This window comes from Oncorhynchus gorbuscha, linkage group LG11 (genome assembly GCF_021184085.1).
Source record: "Oncorhynchus gorbuscha isolate QuinsamMale2020 ecotype Even-year linkage group LG11, OgorEven_v1.0, whole genome shotgun sequence".
NCBI lineage: Eukaryota > Metazoa > Chordata > Actinopteri > Salmoniformes > Salmonidae > Oncorhynchus > Oncorhynchus gorbuscha.
Window position 1 is genome coordinate 71493066 of NC_060183.1, and position 25011 is coordinate 71518076.

General features: G+C 43.9%; 1 protein-coding gene across 4 annotated transcripts in view; it reads right to left on the minus strand.

The window, feature by feature from the left end:
• ntng2b (netrin g2b) overlaps positions 1-19425 on the minus strand; it is a 135516-nt gene extending 116091 nt beyond the window's left edge. Inside the window, exons 1-3 of one of the 4 annotated variants that reach the window (XM_046290334.1) lie at positions 19203-19425; positions 18445-18654; positions 16479-17172 (exon numbers count right to left, since the gene is read on the minus strand). In XM_046290334.1, coding sequence (XP_046146290.1) covers positions 16479-16697 — 219 coding nt within the window. In that variant the 5' untranslated portion in view covers positions 16698-17172; positions 18445-18654; positions 19203-19425. Of the gene's footprint in view, positions 1-16478; positions 17173-18440; positions 18945-19202 lie in introns of those variants that run through there. The other 3 variants (XM_046290333.1, XM_046290332.1, XM_046290335.1) reach the window with 3 other exon arrangements.
• Between the last annotated feature and the right edge of the window lie 5586 nt (positions 19426-25011).

Consider the following 25011-nt stretch of genomic DNA (forward strand, 5'->3'; position numbering starts at 1 on the left):
TAATTAGTTTAAAAGCATGATAGCTGCACTTTTAGTTTATGGTTGACAGATTGTTTTCCATTAGCAAAGCACGTGAATGCATCCAACTAAAAGCACTTGAATACATCCAACTCATATTCACAACTTTACAACTGGTAATTAATAACTTAACCTTATGCTGCATTCACAACCAAGTGGTTTCAATTACATGGTGAATTTTGCTCTTTGGACTTTTGGCTCAGGACTATTCATGTATTGTTTATGATTGAATCATTATTGTGTTGCTTATGTTGAAACCCTATGATGTTCCTATCAATACACCATTATTGCCCTGACCGATTCCCCAATCTTATATTTCTAACAAGTTTGTATGGTTTATGCAAGCTAGTGGTTCTATGTTCCCAGAGTCAGATCCATCTTTAGCTGCCATTATTACTCCTTATAGAAGGTTTTTGGTGCAGGCTTTATTCCAGCCCACTACTAACCCATCTGATTTATCTAATCAAGGTCATGATGATTAGTTGCTCACTGCAGGTGGTAATCAGGTGTGTTACTACTGGCTGGTTTTACAGGAACAAGATAATCAGGATTGAAGACCTAACTCTCTCTAGGGGTTGGCGTCAGTCCCAAGGCCTGCAGGGTTTGGGTGTCCCTGTATGGATCTGTCTGCTGGCGCAGGGCAGGAAAGCTTGAGAAGGGGCAGATAAAGGCAGCATGGGCAGAAGTAGCCAGGGAAGGGGCAACGAGGGTAGCCAGGGCTGAGGTAGCCAGAGATGGGTTAGCCTGGGATGATGCAAAGAGGGCAGCCAGGGAAGGGTTATCTTGGGCAGGGGGAGGTGGCATGGCCTTGGGCCCAGTCTGGGAAGGGTTATCTTGGGCAGGGGGAGGTGGCATGGCCTTGGGCCCAGTCTGGGAAGGGTTATCTTGGGCAGGGGGAGGTAGTATGGCCTTGGGCCCAGTCTGGGAAGGGTAATCTTGGGCAGGGGGAGGTGGCATGGCCTTGGGCCCAGTCTGGGAAGGGTTATCTTGGGCAGGGGGAGGTGGCATGGCCTTGGGCCCAGTCTGGGAAGGGTAATCTTGGGCAGGGGGAGGTGGCATGGCCTTGGGCCCAGTCTGGGAAGGGTTATCTTGGGCAGGGGGAGGTGGCATGGCCTTGGGCCCAGTCTGGGAAGGGTTATCTTGGGCAGGGGGAGGTGGCATGGCCTTGGGCCCAGTCTGGGAAGGGTTATCTTGGGCAGGGGAGGTGGCATGGCCTTGAGCCCAGTCTGGGAAGGGTTATCTTGGGCAGGGGAGGTGGCATGGCCTTGGGCCCAGTCTGGGAAGGGTAATCTTGGGCAGGGGGAGGTGGCATGGCCTTGGGCCCAGTCAGGGAAGGGTTATCTTGGGCAGGGGGAGGTGGCATGGCCTTGGGCCCAGTCAGGGAAGGGTTATCTTGGGCAGGGGGAGGTGGCATGGCTTTGGGCCCAGTCTGGGAAGGGCTATCTTGGGCAGGGGGAGGTGGCATGGCCTTGGGCCCAGTCTGGGAAAGAAGTGATCTACTGACTGTTCTCTACTCCACAACACCACCAGCTGCCATCTTCCTCTCCTTCCAGCTGCTCTCTCTCTCTCTTTTTCTCACTCTCACTCTACCTCTCTCCCCACCTCTCTACCTTCTTCCGTTTTGCGCACTCACTCTCTCCCCACCTCTCTTTCTCTTTCCCCACCTCTCTCTTTCTCATGTCTATTTTTAGAGCTGGCTGATTTCTACCTTCTAAAACAAACAAACTCTGTTGTGGGACAGGAAGGTTTTTTCTTCTTCTTTCACACATGCACACACACACTGTCCCTCATCTGTCACTACACAGGCCCATACACATACATGGAGGCACTCTGTTGGTTTTGGTTCAAACCAAGCCACATGCAAGACGTACTGTACGCTAACACAGGCTTTTTGTGTGTGTGTGTGAGACTGTGTGTGTGTGTGACCATTTTTAGGGCCTTCCTCTGACACCGCCTGGTATAGAGGTCTGTTGGTGATGTGTTGGTGATGTGGACGCCATGGAACTTGAAGCTCTCAACTTGCTCCACTGCAGCCCCGTCGATGAGAATGGGGGTGTGCTCAGTCCTCCTTTTCCTGTAGTCCACAATCATCTCCTTTGTCTAGATCACAATGAGGGAGAGGTTGTTGTCCTTGCACCACACTGTCAGGTCTCTGACCTCCTCCCTATAGGTTGTCTCATCGTTGTCGGTGATCAGGCCTACCACTGTTGTGTCATCGGCAAACTTAATGACGTAATTTGCAAATAAATTCATTAAAACTCCTACAATGTGATTTTCTGGATTTTTTTTCTCATTTTGTCTGTCATAGTTAAAGTGTACCTATGATGAAAATTACAGGCCTATCTCATCTTTTTAAGTGGGAGAACTTGCACAATTGGTGGCTGACTAAATACTTTTTTGCCCCACTGTATATACATATATACATATATACATATACATTTAGGCATGGCTTGCAGTCGGCGTTCTAATTCATCACAAAGGTGTTCGCTGGAGTTTAGGTCAGGGCTCTGTGCAGGCCAGTCAAGTTCTTCCACACCGATTTCGACAATTAATTTCTGTATGGACGTCACTTTGTGCACAGGGGCATTTTCATGCTGAAACAGGAAAGGGCCTTCTCCAAACTTTTGCCACAAAGTTCAAATCAAATTTTATTTGTCACATATATATGGTTAGCAAATGTTAATATGAGCGTAGCGAAATGTTTGTGCTTCTAGTTCCGACCATGCAGTAATATCTAACAAGTATTCTAACCTAACAATTTGGAAGCAAAGAATCATCTAGAATGTCATTGTATGCTGTAGCATTAAGATTTTCCTTCACTGGAACTAAGGGGCCTAGCCCAAACCATGAAAAATAGCCCCAGACCATTATTCCTCCTCCACTAAACTTTACAGTTGGCACTATGCATTCAGGCAGGTAGCGTTCTCCTGGTATCCTCCAAGTCCAGATTTGTCCATCAGACTGACAGATGGTGAAGCATGATTCATCACTCTAGAGAACGCATTTCCACTGCTCCAGAGTCCAATGACAGTGAGCTTTACACCACTCCAGCCGATGCTTGGCATTGCACATGGTTATCTTAGGCTTGTATGCAGCTGCTTGGCAATGGAAACCGATTTCATGACGCTTCCGACGAACAGTTCTAGTGCTGACATTGCTGCCAGAATGGAACTCGGTAGTGAGTGTTGCAAAATAGGAAAGATGATTTTTACGCGCTTCAGCACTCGGTGGTCCCATTTTGTGAGCTTGTGTGGCCTACCACTTTGCGGTTGAGCAGTTGTTGCTCCTAGACATTTCCACTTCACAATAACAGCACTTACAGTTGACCGGGGCAGCTCTTGCAGGGTAGAAATTTGATGACTTGACTTGATGGTTCCACGTTGAAAGTCACTGAGCTCTACAGTAAGGCCATTCTACTGTCAATGTTTGTCTATGGAGATTGCATGGCTGTGTTCTCGATTTTATACACCTTAACCATGTTAAACCGGCTAGGGACAGTCATGGATCGTGTGTTGCAAACTATGGACAGATGGGAGAGAGGAGGCTTTCCTGTCAACGCTACTACACCACCACCTGCGCCTCAGCCTACACCAATGTCCATCCCTCCGCCGTCAAGTCCCAGTGGAATTCGGCTCTCGCTCCCAGGTGCGTATGACGGATCAGTTGCCGGGTGCCAGGGGTTCCTACTCCAGCTGGAGCTCTACCTGGCAGCTGTTCAGCCGGTTCCTTCCGGACGCGAGAGAGTGGGCGCTATCATCTCCTGCCTGACTGGAAAAGCCCTGGAGTGGGCCAACGCCATCTGGGGAAGGGAAGGTCTGACTCTGGATGACTACGAGGACTTCTCCCTCCGCTTCCATCTGGGGAAGGTAAGGTCCGACTCTGGATGACTAGAGTTCAGCTCTGGCTTGGTTTAGATCTTTTCTGGCGGAAAGATATCAGTTTGTCTCTGTGAATGGTTTGTCCTTTGACAAATCAACTGTAAATTTCGGTGTTCCTCAAGGTTCCGTTTTAGGACCACTATTGTTTTCACTATATATTTTTATATTTTACCTCTTGGGGATGTTATTCGAAAACATAATGTTAACTTTTACTGCTATGCGGATGACACACAGCTGTACATTTCAATGAAACATGGTGAAGCCCCAAAATTGCCCTTGCTAGAAGCATGTGTTTCAGACATAAGGAAGTGGATGGCTGCAAACTTTCTACTTTTAAACTCGGACAAAACAAAGATGCTTGTTCTAGGTCCCAAGAAACAAAGAGATCTTCTGTTGAATCTGACAATTAATCTTAATGGTTGTACAGTCGTCTCAAATGAAACTGTGAAGGACCTCGGTGTTACTCTGGACCCTGATCTCTCTTTTGAAGAACATATCAAGACCAGTTTCCCATCTACGTAACATTGCAAAAATCAGAAACTTTCTGTCCAAAAATGATGCAGAAAAATTAATCCATGCTTTTGTCACTTCTAGGTTAGACTACTGCAATGCTCTACTTTCCGGCTACCCGGATAAAGCACTAAATAAACTTTCAGTTAGTGCTAAATACGGCTGCTAGAATCCTGACTAGAATAAAAAAAATTGATCATATTACTCCAGTGCTAGCCTCTCTACACTGGCTTCCTGTCAAAGCAAGGGCTGATTTCAAGGTTTTACTGCTAACCTACAAAGCATTACATGGGCTTTCTCCTACCTATCTCTCTGATTTGGTCCTGCCGTACATACCTACACGTACAAGACACAGGCCTCCTAATTGTCCCTAGAATTTCTAAGCAAACAGCTGGAGGCAGGGCTTTCTCCTATAGAGCTCCATTTTTATGGAACGGTCTGCCTACCCATGTCAGAGACGCAATGACTACAGGACTTCTCCCTCCGCTTCCATCTGGGGAAGGGAAGGCCCGACTTTGGATGACTACGAGGACTTCTCCCGCCGCTTCCATCTGGGGAAGGGAAGGTCCGACTCTGGATGACTACGAGGACTTCTCCCTCTACTTCCATCTGGGGAAGGGAGGGCCCGACTCTGGATGACTACAGGACTTCTCCCACCGCTTCCATCTGGGGAAGGGAAGGCCCGACTCTGGATGACTACAGGACTTCTCCCTCCGCTTCCATCTGGGGAAGGGAAGGGAAGGTTCGACTCTGGAAGACTACGAGGACTTCTCCCTCCCCTTCCATCTAGGGAAGGGAAGGTTCGACTCTGGATGACTACGAGGACTTCTCCCTCCGCTTCCATCTGGGGAAGAGAAGGTCCGACTCTGGATGACAACGAGGACTTCTCCCTCCGCTTCCATCTGGGGAAGGGAAGGTTCGACTCTGGATGACTACGAGGACTTCTCCCGCCGCTTCCATCTGGGGAAGGGAAGGTACGACTCTGGATGACAACGAGGACTTCTCCCTCCGCTTCCATCTGGGGAAGGGAAGGTCCGACTCTGGATGACTACGAAGACTTCTCCCGCCGCTTCCATCTGGGGAAGGGAAGGTCCGACTCTGGATGACTACGAGGACTTCTCCCGCCGCTTCCATCTGGGGAAGGGAAGGTACGACTCTGGATGACAACGAGGACTTCACCCTCCGCTTCCATCTGGGGAAGGGAAGGTCCGACTCTGGATGACTACGAGGACTTCTCCCTCCGCTTCCATCTGCGGATGGGAAGGTTCGACTCTGGATGACTACGAAGACTTCTCCTGCCGCTTCCATCTGGGGAAGGGAAGGTCCGACTCTGGATGACTTCTCCCGCCGCTTCCATCTGGGGAAGGGAAGGTCCGACTCTGGATGACTACGAGGACTTCTCCCGCCGCTTCCATCTGGGGAAGGGAAGGTACGACTCTGGATGACAACGAGGACTTCTCCCTCCGCTTCCATCTGGGGAAGGGAAGGTCCGACTCTGGATGACTACGAGGACTTCTCCCTCCGCTTCCATCTGCGGATGGGAAGGTTCGACTCTGGATGACTACGAAGACTTCTCCTGCCGCTTCCATCTGGGGAAGGGAAGGTCCGACTCTGGATGACTTCTCCCGCCGCTTCCATCTGGGGAAGGGAAGGTCCGACTCTGGATGACTACGAGGACTTCTCCCGCCGCTTCCATCTGGGGAAGGGAAGGACCGACTCTGGATGACTACAAGGACTTCTCCCTCCACTTCCATCTGGGGAAGGGAAGGCCCGACTCTGGATGACTACGAGGACTTCTCCCTCCACTTCCATCTGGGGAAGGGAAGGCCCGACTCTGGATGACTACGAGGACACACATGTGGTTACCTATAGAATTTCCTGAGTTCTCTCCACATTCCCAGCATAAGGCGCCAGTAGATTCAGGCACAGCTGGGAACTTTATTGACCGCTCCTTAGCACATAGATTAGGGATCCCTATTGTTCCTGTTGATGTTCCTTTCCCTGTACATGCCTTAGATAGTCGTCCTTTGGGGTTGGGGCTAATTGGGGAGGTCACAGCGCCCATTGCTATGAGAATGCAGGGGGATCACGAGGAGAGAATTAGTCTCTTCCTGATCGACTCTCTTGCGTTTCCTGTTGTATTGGGTCTTCCTTGGTTGGCCTCTCATGATCCTATTATTTTGTGGCAACAGAGGGCTCTCAAGGAATGGTCCTGTCAGTGTTCAGGGAGGTGTGTTGGTGTTTCCTTAGGTGCCACTACGGTGGAATGTCCAAACTAGGTTTCCACCATGCACATTCGCCGGTGTCGGTCAAGGGGGGGGGGTACTGTCACGACTTCCGCTGAAGTCGGCCCTTCTCCTTGTTCGGGTGGTGTTCGGAGGTCGACGTCACCAGCTTTCTAGTCACTACCGATCCATTTTTCTGTTTTGTCTGATTACATAAAAACCTGTTTTACATTTACATTTCCTATTTAACCATCTGACATACATTTCTGTTCTGTCCGTGAATGTTTGTGTCATTAGTGGTTGTGTTCGTGTTAGAGTTTTGTTGTATGTTCCATTTTTGGAATTTTGCTTTATTCTTTGAGTAAACTCAGTTGGATTACTCCATACCTGTGTCCTGCGCCTGACTCCGCTTTCACTCTGCACCCAAATTGCTGACACTCTGTGACCGCTGTTAACTTCAGAACAAAGTTGACTACAATACAAAGACTCCAATGTCTTTGCAATTGTTATAAACAAGCAAAGGGTAAAAAGATGCTTCAAATGAGAACCGAGGTGACGGCATTAAAAGATAAATATAGTAGGCTACATAGACCTGAGTGTACAAAACATTAGGAAAACCTGCTCTTTCCATGACAGGGGGACCAGGTGAATTCAGGTGAAAAATATGATCCCTTGTTGATATCACCTATTAAATCCATTTCAATCCGTGTAGACAAGTTAAAGTTGGATTTTTAAGCTTTGAGACAAATTAGACATGGATTGTGTATGTGTGCCATTCAGAGGGTAAATGGGTCAGACAAAAGATTTAAGTGCCTTTGAACGGAGTATGGTATTAGGTGCCAGGAGCACCAGTTTGAGTGTGTCAAGAATTGCAATGCTGTTGGGTTTTTCACGCTCAACAGTTTCCCTTGTGTATCACAAGTGACCAAACATCCAAAGGACATACAGCTAACAGCAGACCAGTGGTAAAAATAAGGGTCGTTGATGAAAGAGGACAAAGGAGGCACGAATTGTGCAGAATTCTGGAGTTAGTCCACTGACAGTCCAGTACAACATTGGTACCCAAAGACCCATAAAAGAATGCACAACTTGTTGTACCTTGACATGAATGGTGTATGGCAGCTGTCGACATTACAGGGTTCCACTTTTTTCAGCTCAAAAATAAAACTGCGAGTGCAGTGGGCTACAGAACGAAAAAACTGGACACTGGAGAATTGTAAAAACATTGCCTGGTTTGATGAATCCCGGTTCCTGCTGTTTTACGCTGATGGAAAGACTAGGTATGGAGAAAACCACAAGTACATGCATCCATCATGCCGTGTGTCAATATTGCAGGCTGGTGGTGTGTTTTCATGACACACATTGGGCCCCTTGATAAAAGTGGAGCAACGTTTGAATGCCACAGGATATCTGAACATCATTGTCAATCAGGTGCATCCCTTCATGGCAGCAGTGTATCCATCTGCAAATGTATTTTTGCAGCAGGATAATGCCCCATGCCACAAGGCTAGGATTGTCCTGGAATGGTTCCACAAACATGACAGTGAATTCAGCTTACTGAAGTGGCCTGCCCAGTCACCAGATCTCAATCAAATTGAGCATATGTGGGATGAGATTGAACGAAATATTCAGAGTAGAGATCCACTACCAGCCAACTTGACACAACTGTGGGAAGCATTGGAGTCAACATGGACCATTATCCCCATGTAATACTTCAACACCTTTTAGAGTCCATGCCCAGAGGTATTGAGGCTATTCTGAGTGAAAAAAGGGGTGCAACTCAATATTATGAAGGTGTTCCTAATGTTTTGTACACTGTGTATTTCAATCATATTTAAATAAATGTCATGTTCAATCAACTGAGTTCTATTTAGCTAATTGTAGGCTACCGTCTGTAATTTTTGCCTCAATTTCATGTGTAAGCCTAACAACATGTGGTCAATTATGTGCCAAATATTTGATTTAGTGCATAGCCTAAGCATTAGAATAAGCCTCCTCAATATTTGCAGCCATGGGTGATATTTTATTTCTAGGAGCTGACCCATGGTCAGTATCTAATGTTAACGTAAGATATGAATGGAGAACGCTGATCCGAGAGCAGTGCTTCCTTTATTTCAATCCTATCAGCATCAACACATGCTCTAACAATGCACTTATTGAAAGTTCTCCCTACGTGGTGTTTTGAGAAACGCATTTGAGTTCTTTGGCCGTTATAGAAACGATACATTTTTAAAACACTCATAAGCTTAAGTTCCATCACTACCGGGAAAACGGGCCACGGCTATTACTTCATAGATATGGCTATTTGCATTTATGCAAAACATGTGGATTCTCCCTTTAAAGAGGGGGGTGAATATCTCAACCAAGAGAATATGTAGGGTAGCTTGCAGGGTTTGTGCTGAAAATGACATCTGGCTGCACACGTAGCTATCTAGCCGATTTGACTGTAACATGCCGGAATAGATAGATGTATTATACGTTAGCAACGTGGCAGTTTCCCAAAGTTTGGTGTTGACTACGAACTTTACTTCGCTAGCTAGGTTGCTATGCTGTATGGAAGAATGTAGCTAGCTAGCTTATATTGTCAACATTGAGTTGTGGATGGTGCACAATCTATACAGCTATGGAACAGTCTTGTTGGCTTGCAGCTACTGGCTAGTTGGCTAGCTATCTGGCTATAATAGCAGACAAGGATGTTCGCTAGCTTATTTGTTGGTGCTCTGATTTAGTTTACACAGATGACTTCAACCATATGAAAAACCATCCATAGCTAAATATACCTAGGTAGCTAGCTTCTTTTGCTTGTAGCTTTCTTCTCATCTACTGGTGTTAGCTAGCTAGCTACAGCTGCTAGCCTGCAAGCTGCTTCTGTTGCACAGCAACCAAGTTGTTGGTACTGGTTTTAGAACTCTGAGATTCGGCTGAAAAGACATATGCATTGTCATAAATGCTACGAAAGGCAGCACATTGTTGATTTTTAATTGACCGAAATGTGCACATGGGAGCGATAAATTAAAAATGTTATTAGAACTGTTGCATCTATTGTACAAACGTATTCAGTTCAAATGGATCCAAGTCTAATTGTCCCCGTATGGACGCTGCAGTGTCTAGAATTTGATCAAGGTTTGGGCAAAAAAATTGTCTGACAACCTTAATGCTAACAACCCTGTTTAAAATATGTTATAGTGGTTCTCAACAACGGACAGATGGATCATGACGAGAGGCGGAGAATGTGTTGTGTACCTACAATCAAGTTGATTAATTTTCATCGACGTTGGTGTCATATTGGCTGAGATATAATAGTAGGGAGATTTGAATTTAACATTGAGCTTCAATCAAGCCTTACTAATAATACATGGGACTATTATAAACTGGGTAGTTCGAGCCCTGAATGCTGATTGGCTGACAGCCGTGGTATATCAGACCATATACCATGGGTATAACAAAACATGTATTTTTTTCTGCTCTAATTACGTTGGTAACCAGTTAATAATAGCATCAAGGCACCTCTGGGTTTGTGGTATATGACCAATAGACCACGGCTAAAGGCTGTATCCAGGCACTCCGCGCTACAAAGGCTGTATCCAGCCACTCCGCGTTGCATTTTGCATAATAACAGTCCATAGCTGTGGTATATTGGCCATATACCACACCCCCCCCCAGGCCTTATTGCTTAAATATAGCGCTTTTAAATGACTGAAAGTCTATTTTTTGGTTCTAGTCAAGATTCTACCAGCCGTGTTTAGCACTAACTGAAGTTTATTTAGTCCTTTATCCAGGTAGCCAGAGAGTAGAGCATTACAGTAGTCTAATCTAAAAGTGACATAAGCATTGATGAGCTTTTCTGCATCAATTTTGGACAAAAAGTTTCTGATTTTTGCAATGTTACGAAGATTGAAAAAAGCTGTCCTTGAAATATTCTTGATATGTTCGGCAAAAGAGAGATCAGGGTCCAGAGTAATGCAGGGTGTTTTTTGAGACGTCTATACAAGCATCAAGATGAATTGTCAGATCCAACAGAATATGTCTTTGTTTCTTGGGACCTAGAACTAGCATCTCTGTTTTGTCCAAGTTTAAAATTAAAGTAAATGTTTGTCTGAAACACAGGCCTCCAGGGTAGGCAATTTTGGGGCTTCGCTGTGTTTCATCGAGATGTTCAGCTTTGTGTCATCCACATAGCAATGAAAGTTAGCATTGTTTTTCCAAATGACATCACCAAGAGGTAAATTATGAAGTGAAAACAACAGTTGTCCTAAAATGAAACCTTGAGGAACACCGAAACATACAATTGATTTGTCAGAGGACAAACCACACACACACACACGGATGGCCAGATCAGCCAGGTAACCCGTGATACAAGTCAGTATTTGAGTATTCCAAAGGTTGCCAGTTTGAATCCAGCAATATAATTTATTTTAATTTTAAGCCTATCCCAAACCTTAACCATAACCATTTGGACTGAATGCCTAACCTTAAGATTCCTGAGTTAATTCCTGAACTTAAGTTAATGCTTAAACACTTTGAAATTTGACTATTAGAACAACTTCTAAATTTGATGTTTTAGAAACATCTAATTAGTCTAATTCTGACTCGAGACAGTGAGAGCTGGTAGGACCAAATAGCTAGCAACATTGACAAGAAGCTGACGTGGTGAACCATAAGTGGCTCATTTAAGCTAGTTTTATCATGTCATTGATACCATGTCTTGATTTTAGGTATTTTGACTATGGAACTCAAACCATTTCACCCCCACAGAGCTGTCCACCAATGCATATGTAGACACATGCCGAACTGCACTAACACACGCACAAACATATACTGTAGACACACAGATTTTCCCAGTTTGTTACTTATTCCAATGAACACCAAGATGGCTTTTTTTTAAGTTATCTAAATAAAGGATTTTGAGAGAGTGAACGAGTGCACACTTCGGGGAAGGAAGGAAGTATGCAGAATGGTAAACCCAGAAGAAAGGCTTCACTGTAGCCTTTACATAAGAATTTGTTCTTAACTGACTTGCCTTGTTAAATAAAGGGTAAATAAAGAAACAATTAAATAAATAAAGATTGCTGACTAAGAAGAATCTGATTTCAATCAAATTTCACTCAATCAAATTGAATTATAAAGCCCTTTTTACATTAGCAGATGTCACAAAGTGCTCAAAGACGCTGCATGGTCATTCTGATGCCTGCATTGGTCATGCAGCGTTTAAGGTGACAATGCCTCTGCAGAGCGCTTCGCGAAGTAGTGCAGCGCTGTTGTGAAGGAAGTTGTCAAGGAAGTGAGTTTGTGTTAACACAGGACCTCCAGCCCCCACCTACCGTCAAACAATCACGTCAATGCGCATGTATATGGAGCCCTCCACATTGTTAAAAACTTTTGGGAGGTGCACGGTGAGAGCAGCCTCTGCGTGCTTCCGGAGGCGCCGCAATTGCATCACACCCTCAAGCGTAAATGGGCTTTAATACAGAAACCTCAAAGAGCAGACAATGCAGATATAGAAGCACGGTGGCTAGGAAAAACTCTTTAGAAAGACTGAGGGGTGGCCAGTCCTCTTCTGGCTGTGCCGGTAGAGATTATAATAGTACATGGCCACTAAGGCTAGATCGTTCAAATCCCAGATCTCCCTCATAACTCCTCCCATATGAAACATTCCGGGAGAAGGGAAGGAGCCTACGGATGGGGAATGAAACGGAACGTACCATGGTGGCTAACATCCTGGGGTCCTTGTAAGGTAGAAGCCCATTAAGGAGAGCATCAATATTTCATTGCTCAGAAACATAATTGTAGAAGTTTCCAGCAGCAGGCCCGGGCTGGGCCCTGCCATTAGGGGCAAGATACAGAACGCCCAAGTGTCTCTCTCACTCTATTTCTCCCTCTTTCTCAGTCTTCTCTTTCCCTCTCTCTCACTCTTTTCTCCCTTTCTCTCCCTCCATCTCTCTCCTCTACCCCCATCTCTAATTTTCTCTCTACCTATCTGCTCTGCTTTACATTGTTAAATGATCCCGGAGTCCTGTTGTTAGTCTCAATAGTGGGAGGGCCTCTAATGTGTGTGTGTGTGTGTGTGTGTGTGTGTGTGTGTGTGTGTGTGTGTGTGTGTGTGTGTGTGTGTGTGTGTGTGTGTGTGTGTGTGTGTGTGTGTGTGTGTGTGTGTGTGTGTGTGTGTGTGTGTGTGTGTGTCTGAGACATCAGTGAATAATGAGTGAATCAATTGTCCCCTATTAAATTCATGTATCTCTGCCTTTGGTTGGAAGTCATCGCTCATCTGATTACCTCACTGACTCATCGACTGGGCAGCTAACAGGGACTGTCCAGCCAGGTGGTACTGAACCTAACACATTAAGTAAACACATCTCAGATCGTGTTTCAAGTTCAAGTTGTGACAATTAAAAGGAAGTGGTATGCTGTAGCTCAGCTAAAGATGGCCTAAGTCTCAAACGTTCAAATCGTCCTATTTTTAGAGTTTCATTCCACTCAACAACCTAGCTGGGAAATACACGTTGAGAATTGCATAGTAATGCCCACTATTCTCCTGCAGTTCTCCACCCTCACCCAGTTAGTGTTCTTGAAACGAGAGGTACTCCCCCCCTCTCCCCTCTCAATACTTTATGCCCTTTACCAGGCAAAATTTGAAGTCCTTCGAAAAAACCCAATCAAGCCGGATGACAGTCTGCCAACACAATGCAAACAACACCCCCGGACCATTCTCAGTGAGCTCCAGCCCATTGCCAAGTAATTTCACTGGTGTCATGACTTTTGGTGCCCGCCAAACTTGGCCAAAGCCCACCCGAGCCCGCTTGAATTCACGCCGCATCAGGAGGTTCCGACCTGCCTAAGCCAAATAAAATGGTATGTTTTTTCTCCAGCTCTTTCCTTTATTGAGTGAAAATTCTGCTATCACCTTCTACTGTGTTATTTAACGCCTCCAACAAACTAGGCTTTCCCAATGTCATGCTGAGATAGGCTAGTGTTGATTGCAAATGACACACAATGCGATAAGTTATGCCTTGCTCAGATGTTCACTGAATTGTAGATTGGCCACCCTTGGTTGATGAAAGCAGCGCAGAGGTAAGATGGCCAGGTAACTACTGTTTGATTTGACAGGAAACTGAACTAGGGTTTGTAATCCCAGTGCTGAGCTAGTGTGTAGCAGCTAGTTGCTGTATGGCATGTGTTTGTCCTAGAATTGTATGCATGTCCCTTATCGACTGAGGTGAATGAAGCTACAGTACCAAGGTGATCATGGATGCAGTCATTTTGGCTTGTTTTTGCCGCTCTCTAAATAGCGTTGTTTTTGTCGCTCTCTAAATAGCGTTGTTTTTGTCGCTCTCTAAATAGCGTTGTTTTTGCCGCTCTCTAAATAGCGTTGTTTTTGTCGCTCTCTAAATAGCGTTGTTTTTGCCGTTCTCTAAATAGCGTTGTTTTTGCCGCTCTCTAAATAGCGTTGTTTTTGCTGCTCTCTAAATAGCGTTGTTTTTGTCGCTCTCTAAATAGCGTTGTTTTTGTCGCTCTCTAAATAGCGTTGTTTTTGTCGCTCTCTAAATAGCGTTGTTTTTGCCGCTCTCTAAATAGCGTTGTTTTTGCTGCTCTCTAAATAGCGTTGTTTTTGCTGCTCTCTAAATAGCGTTGTTTTTGCTGCTCTCTAAATAGCGTTGTTTTTGCCGCTCTCTAAATAGCGTTGTTTTTGTCGCTCTCTAAATAGCGTTGTTTTTGCCGTTCTCTAAATAGTGTTGTTTTTGCCGTTCTCTAAATAGCGTTGTTTTTGCCGTTCTCTAAATGGTGTTGTTTTTGTCGCTCTCTAAATAGCGTTGTTTTTGTCGCTCTCTAATAATAATAATAATAATAAATAGCGTTGTTTTTGTCGCTCTCTAAATAGCGTTTTTTTCTGCTCTCTAATTAGCGTTGTTTTTCTGCTCTCTAAATAGCGTTGTTTTTCTGCTCTCTAAATAGCGTTGTTTTTTCCGCTCTCTAAATAGCATTTTAGAGCTTTATTTAGAAACGCAGTAGGCCTAAATCAGCTTTCTATAAATTCCTTGGAGGGGAAAAACAATTCCTTGGAGGGGGCGTTAGCACTGAACATGATTTATCTAACTTGAATATTTTCATTTTCAAATGGATTAATTTGAATAAATTAGGGCAGATACAAATTAAGAGTTGAAAAAGTTATTCAATGCAATTGTGGCAGAGCCTGGGGAGAGGCCACTGCCACGGACCAGAGCTAAGAGGGTTTCAGGGTACAGAGGCTCAGTGAGGCAGAGTAAATGCTTCAAACATAGGCTATATTACATAATTTACCAACACAAATGCTTATAAATAAGGAACGTAAAGTATAAGTTTAATAACATTTTTTTTATCCGTAACCTGTCTTCTTCCTCTTCTTTAAGGCAGACTGTATTTCTGCCACCTACTTACTATACGGGTATTGAAACACCAAAACAAAAATCAATTTGCGGGAATGGAGGGTGGGACCCGGCAACACACAGAATAATAATAATAAAAACCATCCAACTCCTTCAGTCACAGTTCAAATCCCATCCCTAAACAGGTGCAGGTGCCTGTGAGGACAGAGCATTCATCGACAGGATTCCTTGTAATGCCTCTGCTGTAAAATCCCAGAGTCTCAAAAAACACTCAGCTGCACTCACAATGATGCCTATTTCCTCAGATCTCCTTTCTGTTTGCGCTGTGCAGTTGATAACCAATGTAATAAATGCTACAAAGTCCACCTTCTTAACATGCAACATGTCAGGATCCCTCTGACAAGGAATATTCTCTGGTTCCTCTACTCCTACTACCATTACTTCCTCAACCCCACTGCTTTCTTCTCAATGCCTCCAGATAGGAGACATGCTGGACAGCCCTTATTCTTACCACCTCCGTCTCCTTCACCCTAACAGGACAGTTCAGAAATGTGGGTGCATGTTCACCACCACAATTGCAGCATTTGGCTCAGCTGGTATACGATACCCCTCCTGTCTACATTCATTCGACACATTACAAATATTTTGCATTTATCACACTGCATGGGTTTGGGCATGAAAGCTCTCACAGGGTACCTCATAAAACCTAAATGCATGTGAGAATGCATGTGAGAAAAAGAATGGATAGAGTCCACCATTCCACCCATCATGCAGGTCAGTCAGTGTGCACCAACCACTTGATTCAATTCTTTACATATGCTTTGCATTCACTTCTAGTGCCACCCCAGCGATAAAGCCCTTGATAGGCACCTTGCTTCGAAGAGCCACACATGACACATTCCAATCCGATTTCTACAACGACAACAATACTCTCATCAATGTCACCTCATGCAACGCATCCACCATTTTTATAGAGACTTCAATCGGATCTCCCAGGTAACATCGATCCAAAAGCCCTTACTCGGACCAAAACATAATCAGAACTATGCTTGGATTTACTGGATTCCACTACCACTTTACTTCTCTTATTTCCTTTTGTATTCTCCACTGGAATGCAATCCTTCTCACTCATCTCCTCTTGACACGCCATCTGATTCAAACGGAACATCCGCTTCTGCCATTTTCCCCCTCGAATCATCAGTCTGTCTCAGGACACAGCATCGTCTGCTGCTGTCTCTTTTTTCCCACAAATGTGAGCAGCTGCAGCCTAGTCAACTGTTGGGGCTGATTGACCAGTGTTAGTTTAAGACAATTTTCAATGCTATTTCTGATACGCGTTGCTGATTTCCCATGTCCACCCATAACTGGTGCTTGGTCACCACTAGGCCCCCCAACTAAACAAATCATTGCCCCTGCTCACAGCAGCAACTTCAGACATACATTTCAGTGCAATCCAATAAACCAACCACGCCACTTATTCAACTTACCAGAGTGCAGAATCTCTCAGGTGGGTTCCCACAGGTGATGCCTGGTGGGTCCACCTTGACCCGCATGTAGTCCTTCATGGACTGGGCCTTGGGCTGGCATGCATACTGCTCCCACACCGCGCCATCGTCCGTGCTCACCAGGGACTTGCACAGGTCGTACTGGCCCAGTGTCAAAGAGGCGAAGCAGTGCAGGAGGAGCAACACGGCCTGACAGAGCATGGCAGGTCCTGGGAAAGCCACGAGCGGGGTCCGACGATGAGTGGGGTCTGGCGGTGAAGGGCAGGAGGGGCCACGGTTGTCAGAGCTTGGGCGAAAAGCATGGAACGTGACTAGGGATCATACAGAGACAGAAAGTAACTCTGGACACACAAATAATCACGGCTTCTTTAGGAAATTACACTTTATTGTTTTGACGCCTGGTTTGGAAAAGACGGACAAAAAATGGACCAGGGGGAGGCGAAAGTCACTATGAAACTTCACATCTACTTCAACCATAGTGGTGCCAGTGCTGTGGTGGTGGCGGTAGGGGTCGTTGGGATATCAGCAGAACAAATCCATACTTCAGAGGTCCTTTTCCGCTGGGTGAGACAAGAGCTGTCCGCTACGAGGGAGGATGAGGGAAAGGTGACGACGTACTTAGATACATCCATCAGGTCGTGATGCCCCGGTCCGGCACCTTGCCTCAGTGATAGTCCTGGGAAAATTAGGGGAATTATGAAAATATTAGATATTATAGAAATGATAGTGAAAGTGAGTGAAATGAGTGAAAGAGAGAGAATATTATATACTACAGATATTATTGAAAGAGAGAGGGAGGGAGAGGTAGAGGTAGAGGTAGAGAGAGACCATTATACCTATCAGTAAGTAGGTCTAGTCTATCTTGATCATCCCATTTTTCTTATTTCCCGAGATGGGACATTTCATTCCTTATTTTTACCATCTGAATTTCTAAGAAATAGATCAAAACCATATAGATTGACAAGGATGAGATTTGTAGCTCAGTATCAAACAGATGTTTGTATGTAATGCTGTACATCGTTGTGCATGTAACATATTTCAGAGAATATTTCGAGAGTTACACACAGAGCTTTTAAGTCATACAAGGTTTGATGCCAAGTTTCAAAAGTTGCGGGTGTGTGAGTGTGCTTTGGGGTGAGTCGTATTGGATTGTTCATTATAGAGTGGAAAGCTCGTCCCCTTTCTTTGAAAAATAAGTTCGTATGCATTATATGCATGGGGGGTGAACTAGCAAGTCAATGTCACCCCACCACTTATTTAATTCGTTCCATGAAACATGAATTGTCCTAGCTTCAACTGCGTCACCATGCATTCATTTAACATGCTTACAGCTGACATGGCGCTTAGTAAATTATTACGCACACCTCTGCTGTCCTGGTTGCGCCCCTGCGGAAATACACGTGCCAGTGCCGCCTATGCGTGAGAGTTTGAATTGGAATCAAAATGCTAGAAGACCAGAGGTCACAAAATCCGTTTTAATGGGAATGACACTGACCCTCTTCACTGTCCGGCTACGATGTGGCCAGAATCCCACAAATATATATTCCACGAAAATTAGGTGAAGCTTTTTTCAGTTTATAGTTTTGAAGTGCCAAAGCGGTTCTCTGGCTCGTAATACCTTATAGGGTGTGTCTGACAGACTGCTGCTTCTGCTCGCTTTCAGCAGCCCGAATCGAAAGTAGCAACCGATCAGGCTGCATTTCAATTGGTCATAAATAACATTATTTCTGAACATTTATATAAAGTGACAACTTTTAATTTATTATAGAGTAGGCCTAACAACATTTAGAGTAGTGAGTGACAATGTAGTCTAATAGTCTCGAAGTGAGCGTTGCGTTTTAGTCTCACTTCGAATAGGTCTCGTAATCTCCTCAGAATTTATTTTAACAGTCAAGCATTCTGAAGCGGGTCAGATTTATTAGATAAAACACTTATTTAACCTACTTACTTCGAAGGTTCATCTGGGAGAGCCACTCCGTGTCCCATTATTATACGAACGCCCCTCTGCCATAAGCCCCGCACGGCTCCATTCACTACCGGGCTCCCGCCGTGGTGTAGGCTACTGTACTCCACTCTGGTTATCTGATGCCGTCTCCTTGTTACTTTTTTCTCGTGCCTGTTACTTTTTTATTACACCACGGATGACCGTGTCCTAGATCTGGAAATGGGAGTTGGATAAAAAAAAGCGAACGCGTGAATTCCAGCTTGAAAGAGTATCAAAAGTATGAAAATATTGACGTTGAGGAAGGTCTGGTGCTCGTACTTTCCCACTTTACAAGCTCAGCTTTATCCGGGATGTTCAAGCGCAGAAAGAAAAAAAGCTTTGTGGAAAATCTCCCCCTTGCTCGCTCGCTCTCTCTCTCTCGCTCTATCTATCTCTATCTATCTATCTCTCTCTTCCTCTCTCTATCTCTCGCTCTATCTATCTCTCGCTCTCTCTCTCTCTTCCTCTCTCTATCTCTCGCTCTCTATCTCTCGCTCTCTATCTCTCACTCTCTCTCTCGCTCTATCTATCTATCTCTCTTCCTCTCTCTATCTCTCGCTCTATCTATCTCTCGCTCTATCTATCTCTCGCTCTATCTATCTCTCGCTCTCTCTATCTCTCGCTCTCTATGCCTGTGCTAATTCCTTTTTACCATCTCTTTCAATCACTATCCGGGCTTTTATCTGCTAGCCTGAGCCAGGGCGGGTTGCGCAACTTCTTACCCGCTCTCGACGCTCTCTATCACGGGCCAAGCGGCACCAAACTGAACCGTCCCACCAGCTGATCAGCAAGCGCTGCTTAAAGGAACAGAGGAGAAGTGGAGCTATAGCCTACTGTGTCATCCACTGTGTCCGAGCGTTCAGAGAGTTGTATCAGAAATGTTTAGCAGCAGATAAGCCAGAGTTGTTTGCTCACGTTGAAGGAAGTGGTGGGTAGAGGGCGGTTTAGATACAGGACATAAACCACCGTTCGGGTTTACAGAGCCATTTTTTGATGACCATTAAAGCTGTCTGTTTGTGCAAAAGAGAAGGCGCGTACCGCTATTACAATCAGCCATAGCATGTTGGATCAATTGTAAAATGCAGCGCTGCCCTTACACGTTTTGTAATTTAATACATGATACCTGAATCTATTACTTTAATTTAACAAATGCCTATGAGAATAATGGAAATAATCACAACACATTGAAGCAACCATGTAGTCTAGGCCTATAGTTAGATTGTTTGCATAACAAAATTGTAAGCTATTTCAGACTATATTTAAATAGCTTCATAAACTTAATTTCAATTGATTATATATTGATATGTTATAAAACGATTTGACTCAATCATTAATCATAAATATGAAGCAGCTTTGAGGGCAACTTCAGAAGGGAATTTGATACTGCTTTTCACCTGGCTACCACTACCCTGGTCAACTGCCCTGCACCCCCTACAGCAACTCGCCCAAGCCTCCCCAGCTTCTCCTTCACCCAAATCCAGATAGCTGATGTTCTGAAAGAGCTGCAATATCTGGACCACTACAAATCAGCCGAGCTAGACAATCTGGACCCTCTCTTTCTAAAATTATCTGCCAAAATTGTTGCAACCCCTATTACCAGACTGTTCAACCTCTCTCATCGTCTGAGATCCTCAAAGATTGGAAAGCTGCCGCGGTCAAACCCACTGGCTCCAGGTCATCTACAAGTCTTTGCTAGGTAAAGCCCCACCTTATCTCAGTTCACTGGTCACCATAGCAGCACCCACCCGCATCACGCTCTCCGGCAGGTATATTTCACTGGTCACCATAGCAGCACCCACCCGCATCACGCTCTCCAGCAGGTATATTTCACTGGTCACCATAGCAGCACCCACCCGCATCACGCTCTCCGGCAGGTATATTTCACTGGTCACCGCTAAAGCCAATTCCTTCTTTGGCTGCCTTTCCTTCCAGTTCTCTGCTGCCAATGACTGGAACGAACTGCAAAAATCGCTGAAGCAGGAGACTCTTATCTCCCTCACTTACTTCAAGCACCAGCTGACAGAGCAGCTCACAGATCATTGCACCTGTACATAGCGCATCTGTAAATAGCCCATCCCCATCCCCATACTGTATTTATTTATTTTGCTCCTTTGCACCCCAGTATTTCTACTTGCACATTCATCTTCTGTACATCTATCACTCCAGTGTTTAATTGCTATATCGTAAATTCCTCGCCACGATGGCCTATTTTATTGCCTTACCTCCCTTATCTTACCTCATTTACACACACTGTATATATATTTTTTTTCCTACTGTATTATTGACTGTATGTTTGTTTATTCCATGTGTTACTCTGAGTTGTTGTATGTGTCGAACTGCTTTGCTTTATCTTGGCCAGGTCGCAGTTGTAAATGAGAACTTGTTCTCAACTAGCCTACCTGGTTAAATAAAGATGAAATTAAATAAATAAATAAATACAAATTGGCGCTTGCTATGTGTTCTAAAGTCGCTGTCCATGGTGCTGAAATAGACTGACTGCTTCTCTTGTACTTTCACAAGGCAGTGTGTACAATACATGCTGCAGTCCCGCTAGTGACAGCTGCGTTGCACTCCAAACATTTGAAAGCTGTCAAATGCATTACAAAAGAAGAAACTGAAGCTTCAGTATGTTGTCATAACAATGTTATGGGGGTTTCTGTGATTTTTGTTGGTGATTTTGGGAAGAGAGAGAGACAGCGAGAGAGACAGCGAGAGAGACAGAGAGAGAGACAGAGAGAGAGACAGAGAGAGAGAGACAGCGAGAGAGACGTGTGATTCGGAAGGGAACTCTCAACTTCTATCTGGGTGGGAACACTGACTGTACAGCATGGAGTCGATCGATAGTTTGTCCTTGCAGCGTCTCCTCTATCTTTCTCAAGTCTTTCAGATTCCTCTTAACCATTGCAGCGCCTACCTAAGCCCCCTTCACCCTCCAAAATGATATCTACCTACCTTATATATCTACCTACCTTATATATCTACCTAGCTTATATATCTACCTAGCTTATATATCTACCTACCTTATATATCTACCTACCTTATATATCTACCTACCTTATTTATCTACCTAGTTTATATATCTACCTACCTTATTTATCTACCTAGCTTATTTATCTACCTAGTTCATATATCTACCTACCTTATTTATCTACCTAGTTTATATATCTACCTACCTTATATATCTACCTACCTTATTTATCTACCTACCTTATATATCTACCTACCTTATTTATCTACCTAGTTTATATATCTACCTAGCTTATATATCTACCTAGCTTATATATCTACCTACCTTATATATCTACCTAGTTTATATATCTACTTAGCTTATATATCTACCTAGTTTATATATCTACCTACCTTACATATCTAACTACCCTATATATCTACCTACCTTATTTATCTATCTAGCTTATATATCTACCTAGCTTATTTATCTTCCTAGTTTATATATCTACCTAGCTTATATATCTACCTACCTTATTTATCTACCTACCTTATTTATCTACCTACCTTATATATCTACCTACCTTATTTATCTACCTACCTTATTTATCTACCTACCTTATTTATCTACCTAGCTTATATATCTACCTACCTTATTTATCCACCTACCTTATATATCCACCTACCTTATATATCTACCTACCTTATATATCTACCTACCTTATATATCTACCTACCTTATATATCTACCTACCTTATATATCTACCTACCTTATTTATCTACCTACCTTATATATCTACCTACCTTATTTATCTACCTAGCTTATATATCTACCTAGCTTATATATCTACCTAGTTTATATATCTACCTACCTTATATATCTAACTACCTTATATATCTACCTACCTTATTTATCTATCTAGCTTATTTATCTTCCTAGTTTATATATCTACCTAGCTTATATATCTACCTACCTTATTTATCTACCTACCTTATTTATCTACCTACCTTATATATCTAACTACCGTATATATCTACCTACCTTATATATCTACCTAGCTTATATATCTACCTAGCTTATATATATACCTAGCTTATATATCTACCTACCTTATATATCTACCTACCTTATATATCTACCTACCTTATATATCTACCTAGCTTATATATCTATCTAGCTTATTTATCTTCCTAATTTATATATCTACCTAGCTTATATATCTACCTACCTTATTTATCTACCTACCTTATATATCTACCTACCTTATTTATCTACCTACCTTATATATCTACCTACCTTATTTATCTACCTACCTTATTTATCTACCTACCTTATTTATCTACCTAGCTTATATATCTACCTACCTTATTTATCCACCTACCTTATATATCCACCTACCTTATATATCTACCTACCTTATTTATCTACCTACCTTATTTATCTACCTACCTTATATATCTACCTACCTTATATATCTACCTACCTTATATATCTACCTACCTTATATATCTACCTACCTTATTTATCTACCTACCTTATATATCTACCTACCTTATTTATCTACCTAGCTTATATATACACCTACCGTATATATACACCTACCTTATATATCCACCTACCTTATTTATCTACCTACCTTATTTATCTACCTACCTTATTTATCTACCTACCTTATTTATCTACCTACCTTATATATCTACCTACCTTATTTATCTACCGAGGTCTTCAAAGAAACATGTTACATGTTACAAAATTGATTACTAAATTGACCCTTGTTAGCTTGGAGTCACATATGAAATATGTATTATAAGATCTGACTTTCATCAAAGTTAGAAAAGCTGATCATTTGTTATGTATGAATCCGGATGTCTTTCTCAAAGCCCCACAAATGATTTAGCGTTGGCCAGTTGAGTGGTAATTTCCCTGACGCTAGACAGTGCTAGACCGTTTACTGGCCTGACGCCAGAACACGTCCCTTATATTAGTTAGGATGGTGAAATGTAATCCAGTTCTATCACTTGAAACGAGACATGGCATCAAAACATTACAGCATTAAAACGTATATGAATGATCTCACTTTAGATATGGTTTACTTGTAGGTTTTTGTATTCAACGTTCTGGATTGTAGTCAACTTATTGGGCTTTTATATTGCTAATTAAAGTATGCTAAAGTATGTTAAATCTTTCTGCAGGTGCCCTCGATTGTGTCTTGATATTTGCTTTTGTATTATCTGTATCATTAATACTTGTCTTGTCCTTGTAATCCTTGATGATGCTTCAAGTGACAAAAACTTCCCAAGTTGGGATCAATAAAGTAATACTCTACTCGTTCTACTCTAATGCATGTCAATGTATTTTCTGATCTTTGGTCTGGCTTGTGATGGCTAGGCCTTTGGCTAAAGCCATACAGAAACAATGTATCACATCTATTGCATCCCTAAACTGCATCTTTTATAACATCAGGTGAGAATTATTTAATAATACCACCGTCCGTGCATCTGCCTACCCTCGACCCGTGCATCTGCCTACCCTCGTCCCCGTGCATCTGCCTACCCTCATCCCCATGCATCTGCCTACCCTCATCCCCGTGCATCTGCCTACCCTCGTCCCCGTGCATCTGCCTACCCTCGTCCCCGTGCATCTGCCTACCCTCATCCCCGTGCATCTGCCTACCCTTGTCCCCGTGCATCTGTCTACCCTCATCCCCGTGCATCTGTCTACCCTCGTCCCCGTGCATCTGTCTACCCTCATCCCCGTGCATCTGTCTACCCTCGTCCCCGTGCATCTGCCTACCCTTGTCCCCGTGCATCTGCCTACCCTCATCCCCGTGCATCTGCTACCCTCATCCCCTTGCATCTGCCTACCCTCATCCCAGTGCATCTGCCTACCCTCATCCCCTTGCATCTGCCTACCCTCGTCCCAGTGCATCTGCCTACCCTCATCCCCTTGCATCTGTCTACCCTCATCCCCTTGCATCTGCCTACCCTCATCCCAGTGCATCTGCCTACCCTCATCCCCTTGCATCTGCCTACCCTCGTCCCAGTGCATCTGCCTACCCTCATTTTACATTACATTTACATTTAAGTCCTTTAGCAGACGCTCTTATCCAGAGCGACTTACAAATTGGTGCATTCACCTTATGACATCCAGTAGAACAGTCACTTTACAATAGTGCATCTAAATCTTAAAGGGGGGGGTGAGAAGGATTACTTAACCTATCCTAGGTATTCCTTAAAGAGGTGGGGTTTCAGGTGTCTCCTGAAGGTGGTGATTGACTCCGCTGTCCTGGCGTCGTGAGGGAGTTTGTTCCACCATTGGGGGGCCAGAGCAGCGAACAGTTTTGACTGGGCCGAGCGGGAACTGTACTTCCTCAGTGGTAGGGAGGCAAGCTAATTAAAGTATGCTAAAGTATGTTAAATCTTTCTGCAGGTGCCCTCGATTGTGTCTTGATATTTGCTTTTGTATTATCTGTATCATTAATACTTGTCTTGTCCTTGTAATCCTTGATGATGCTTCAAGTCCCAGTGCATCTGCCTACCCTCGTCCCCGTGCATCTGCCTACCCTCGTCCCCGTGCATCTGCC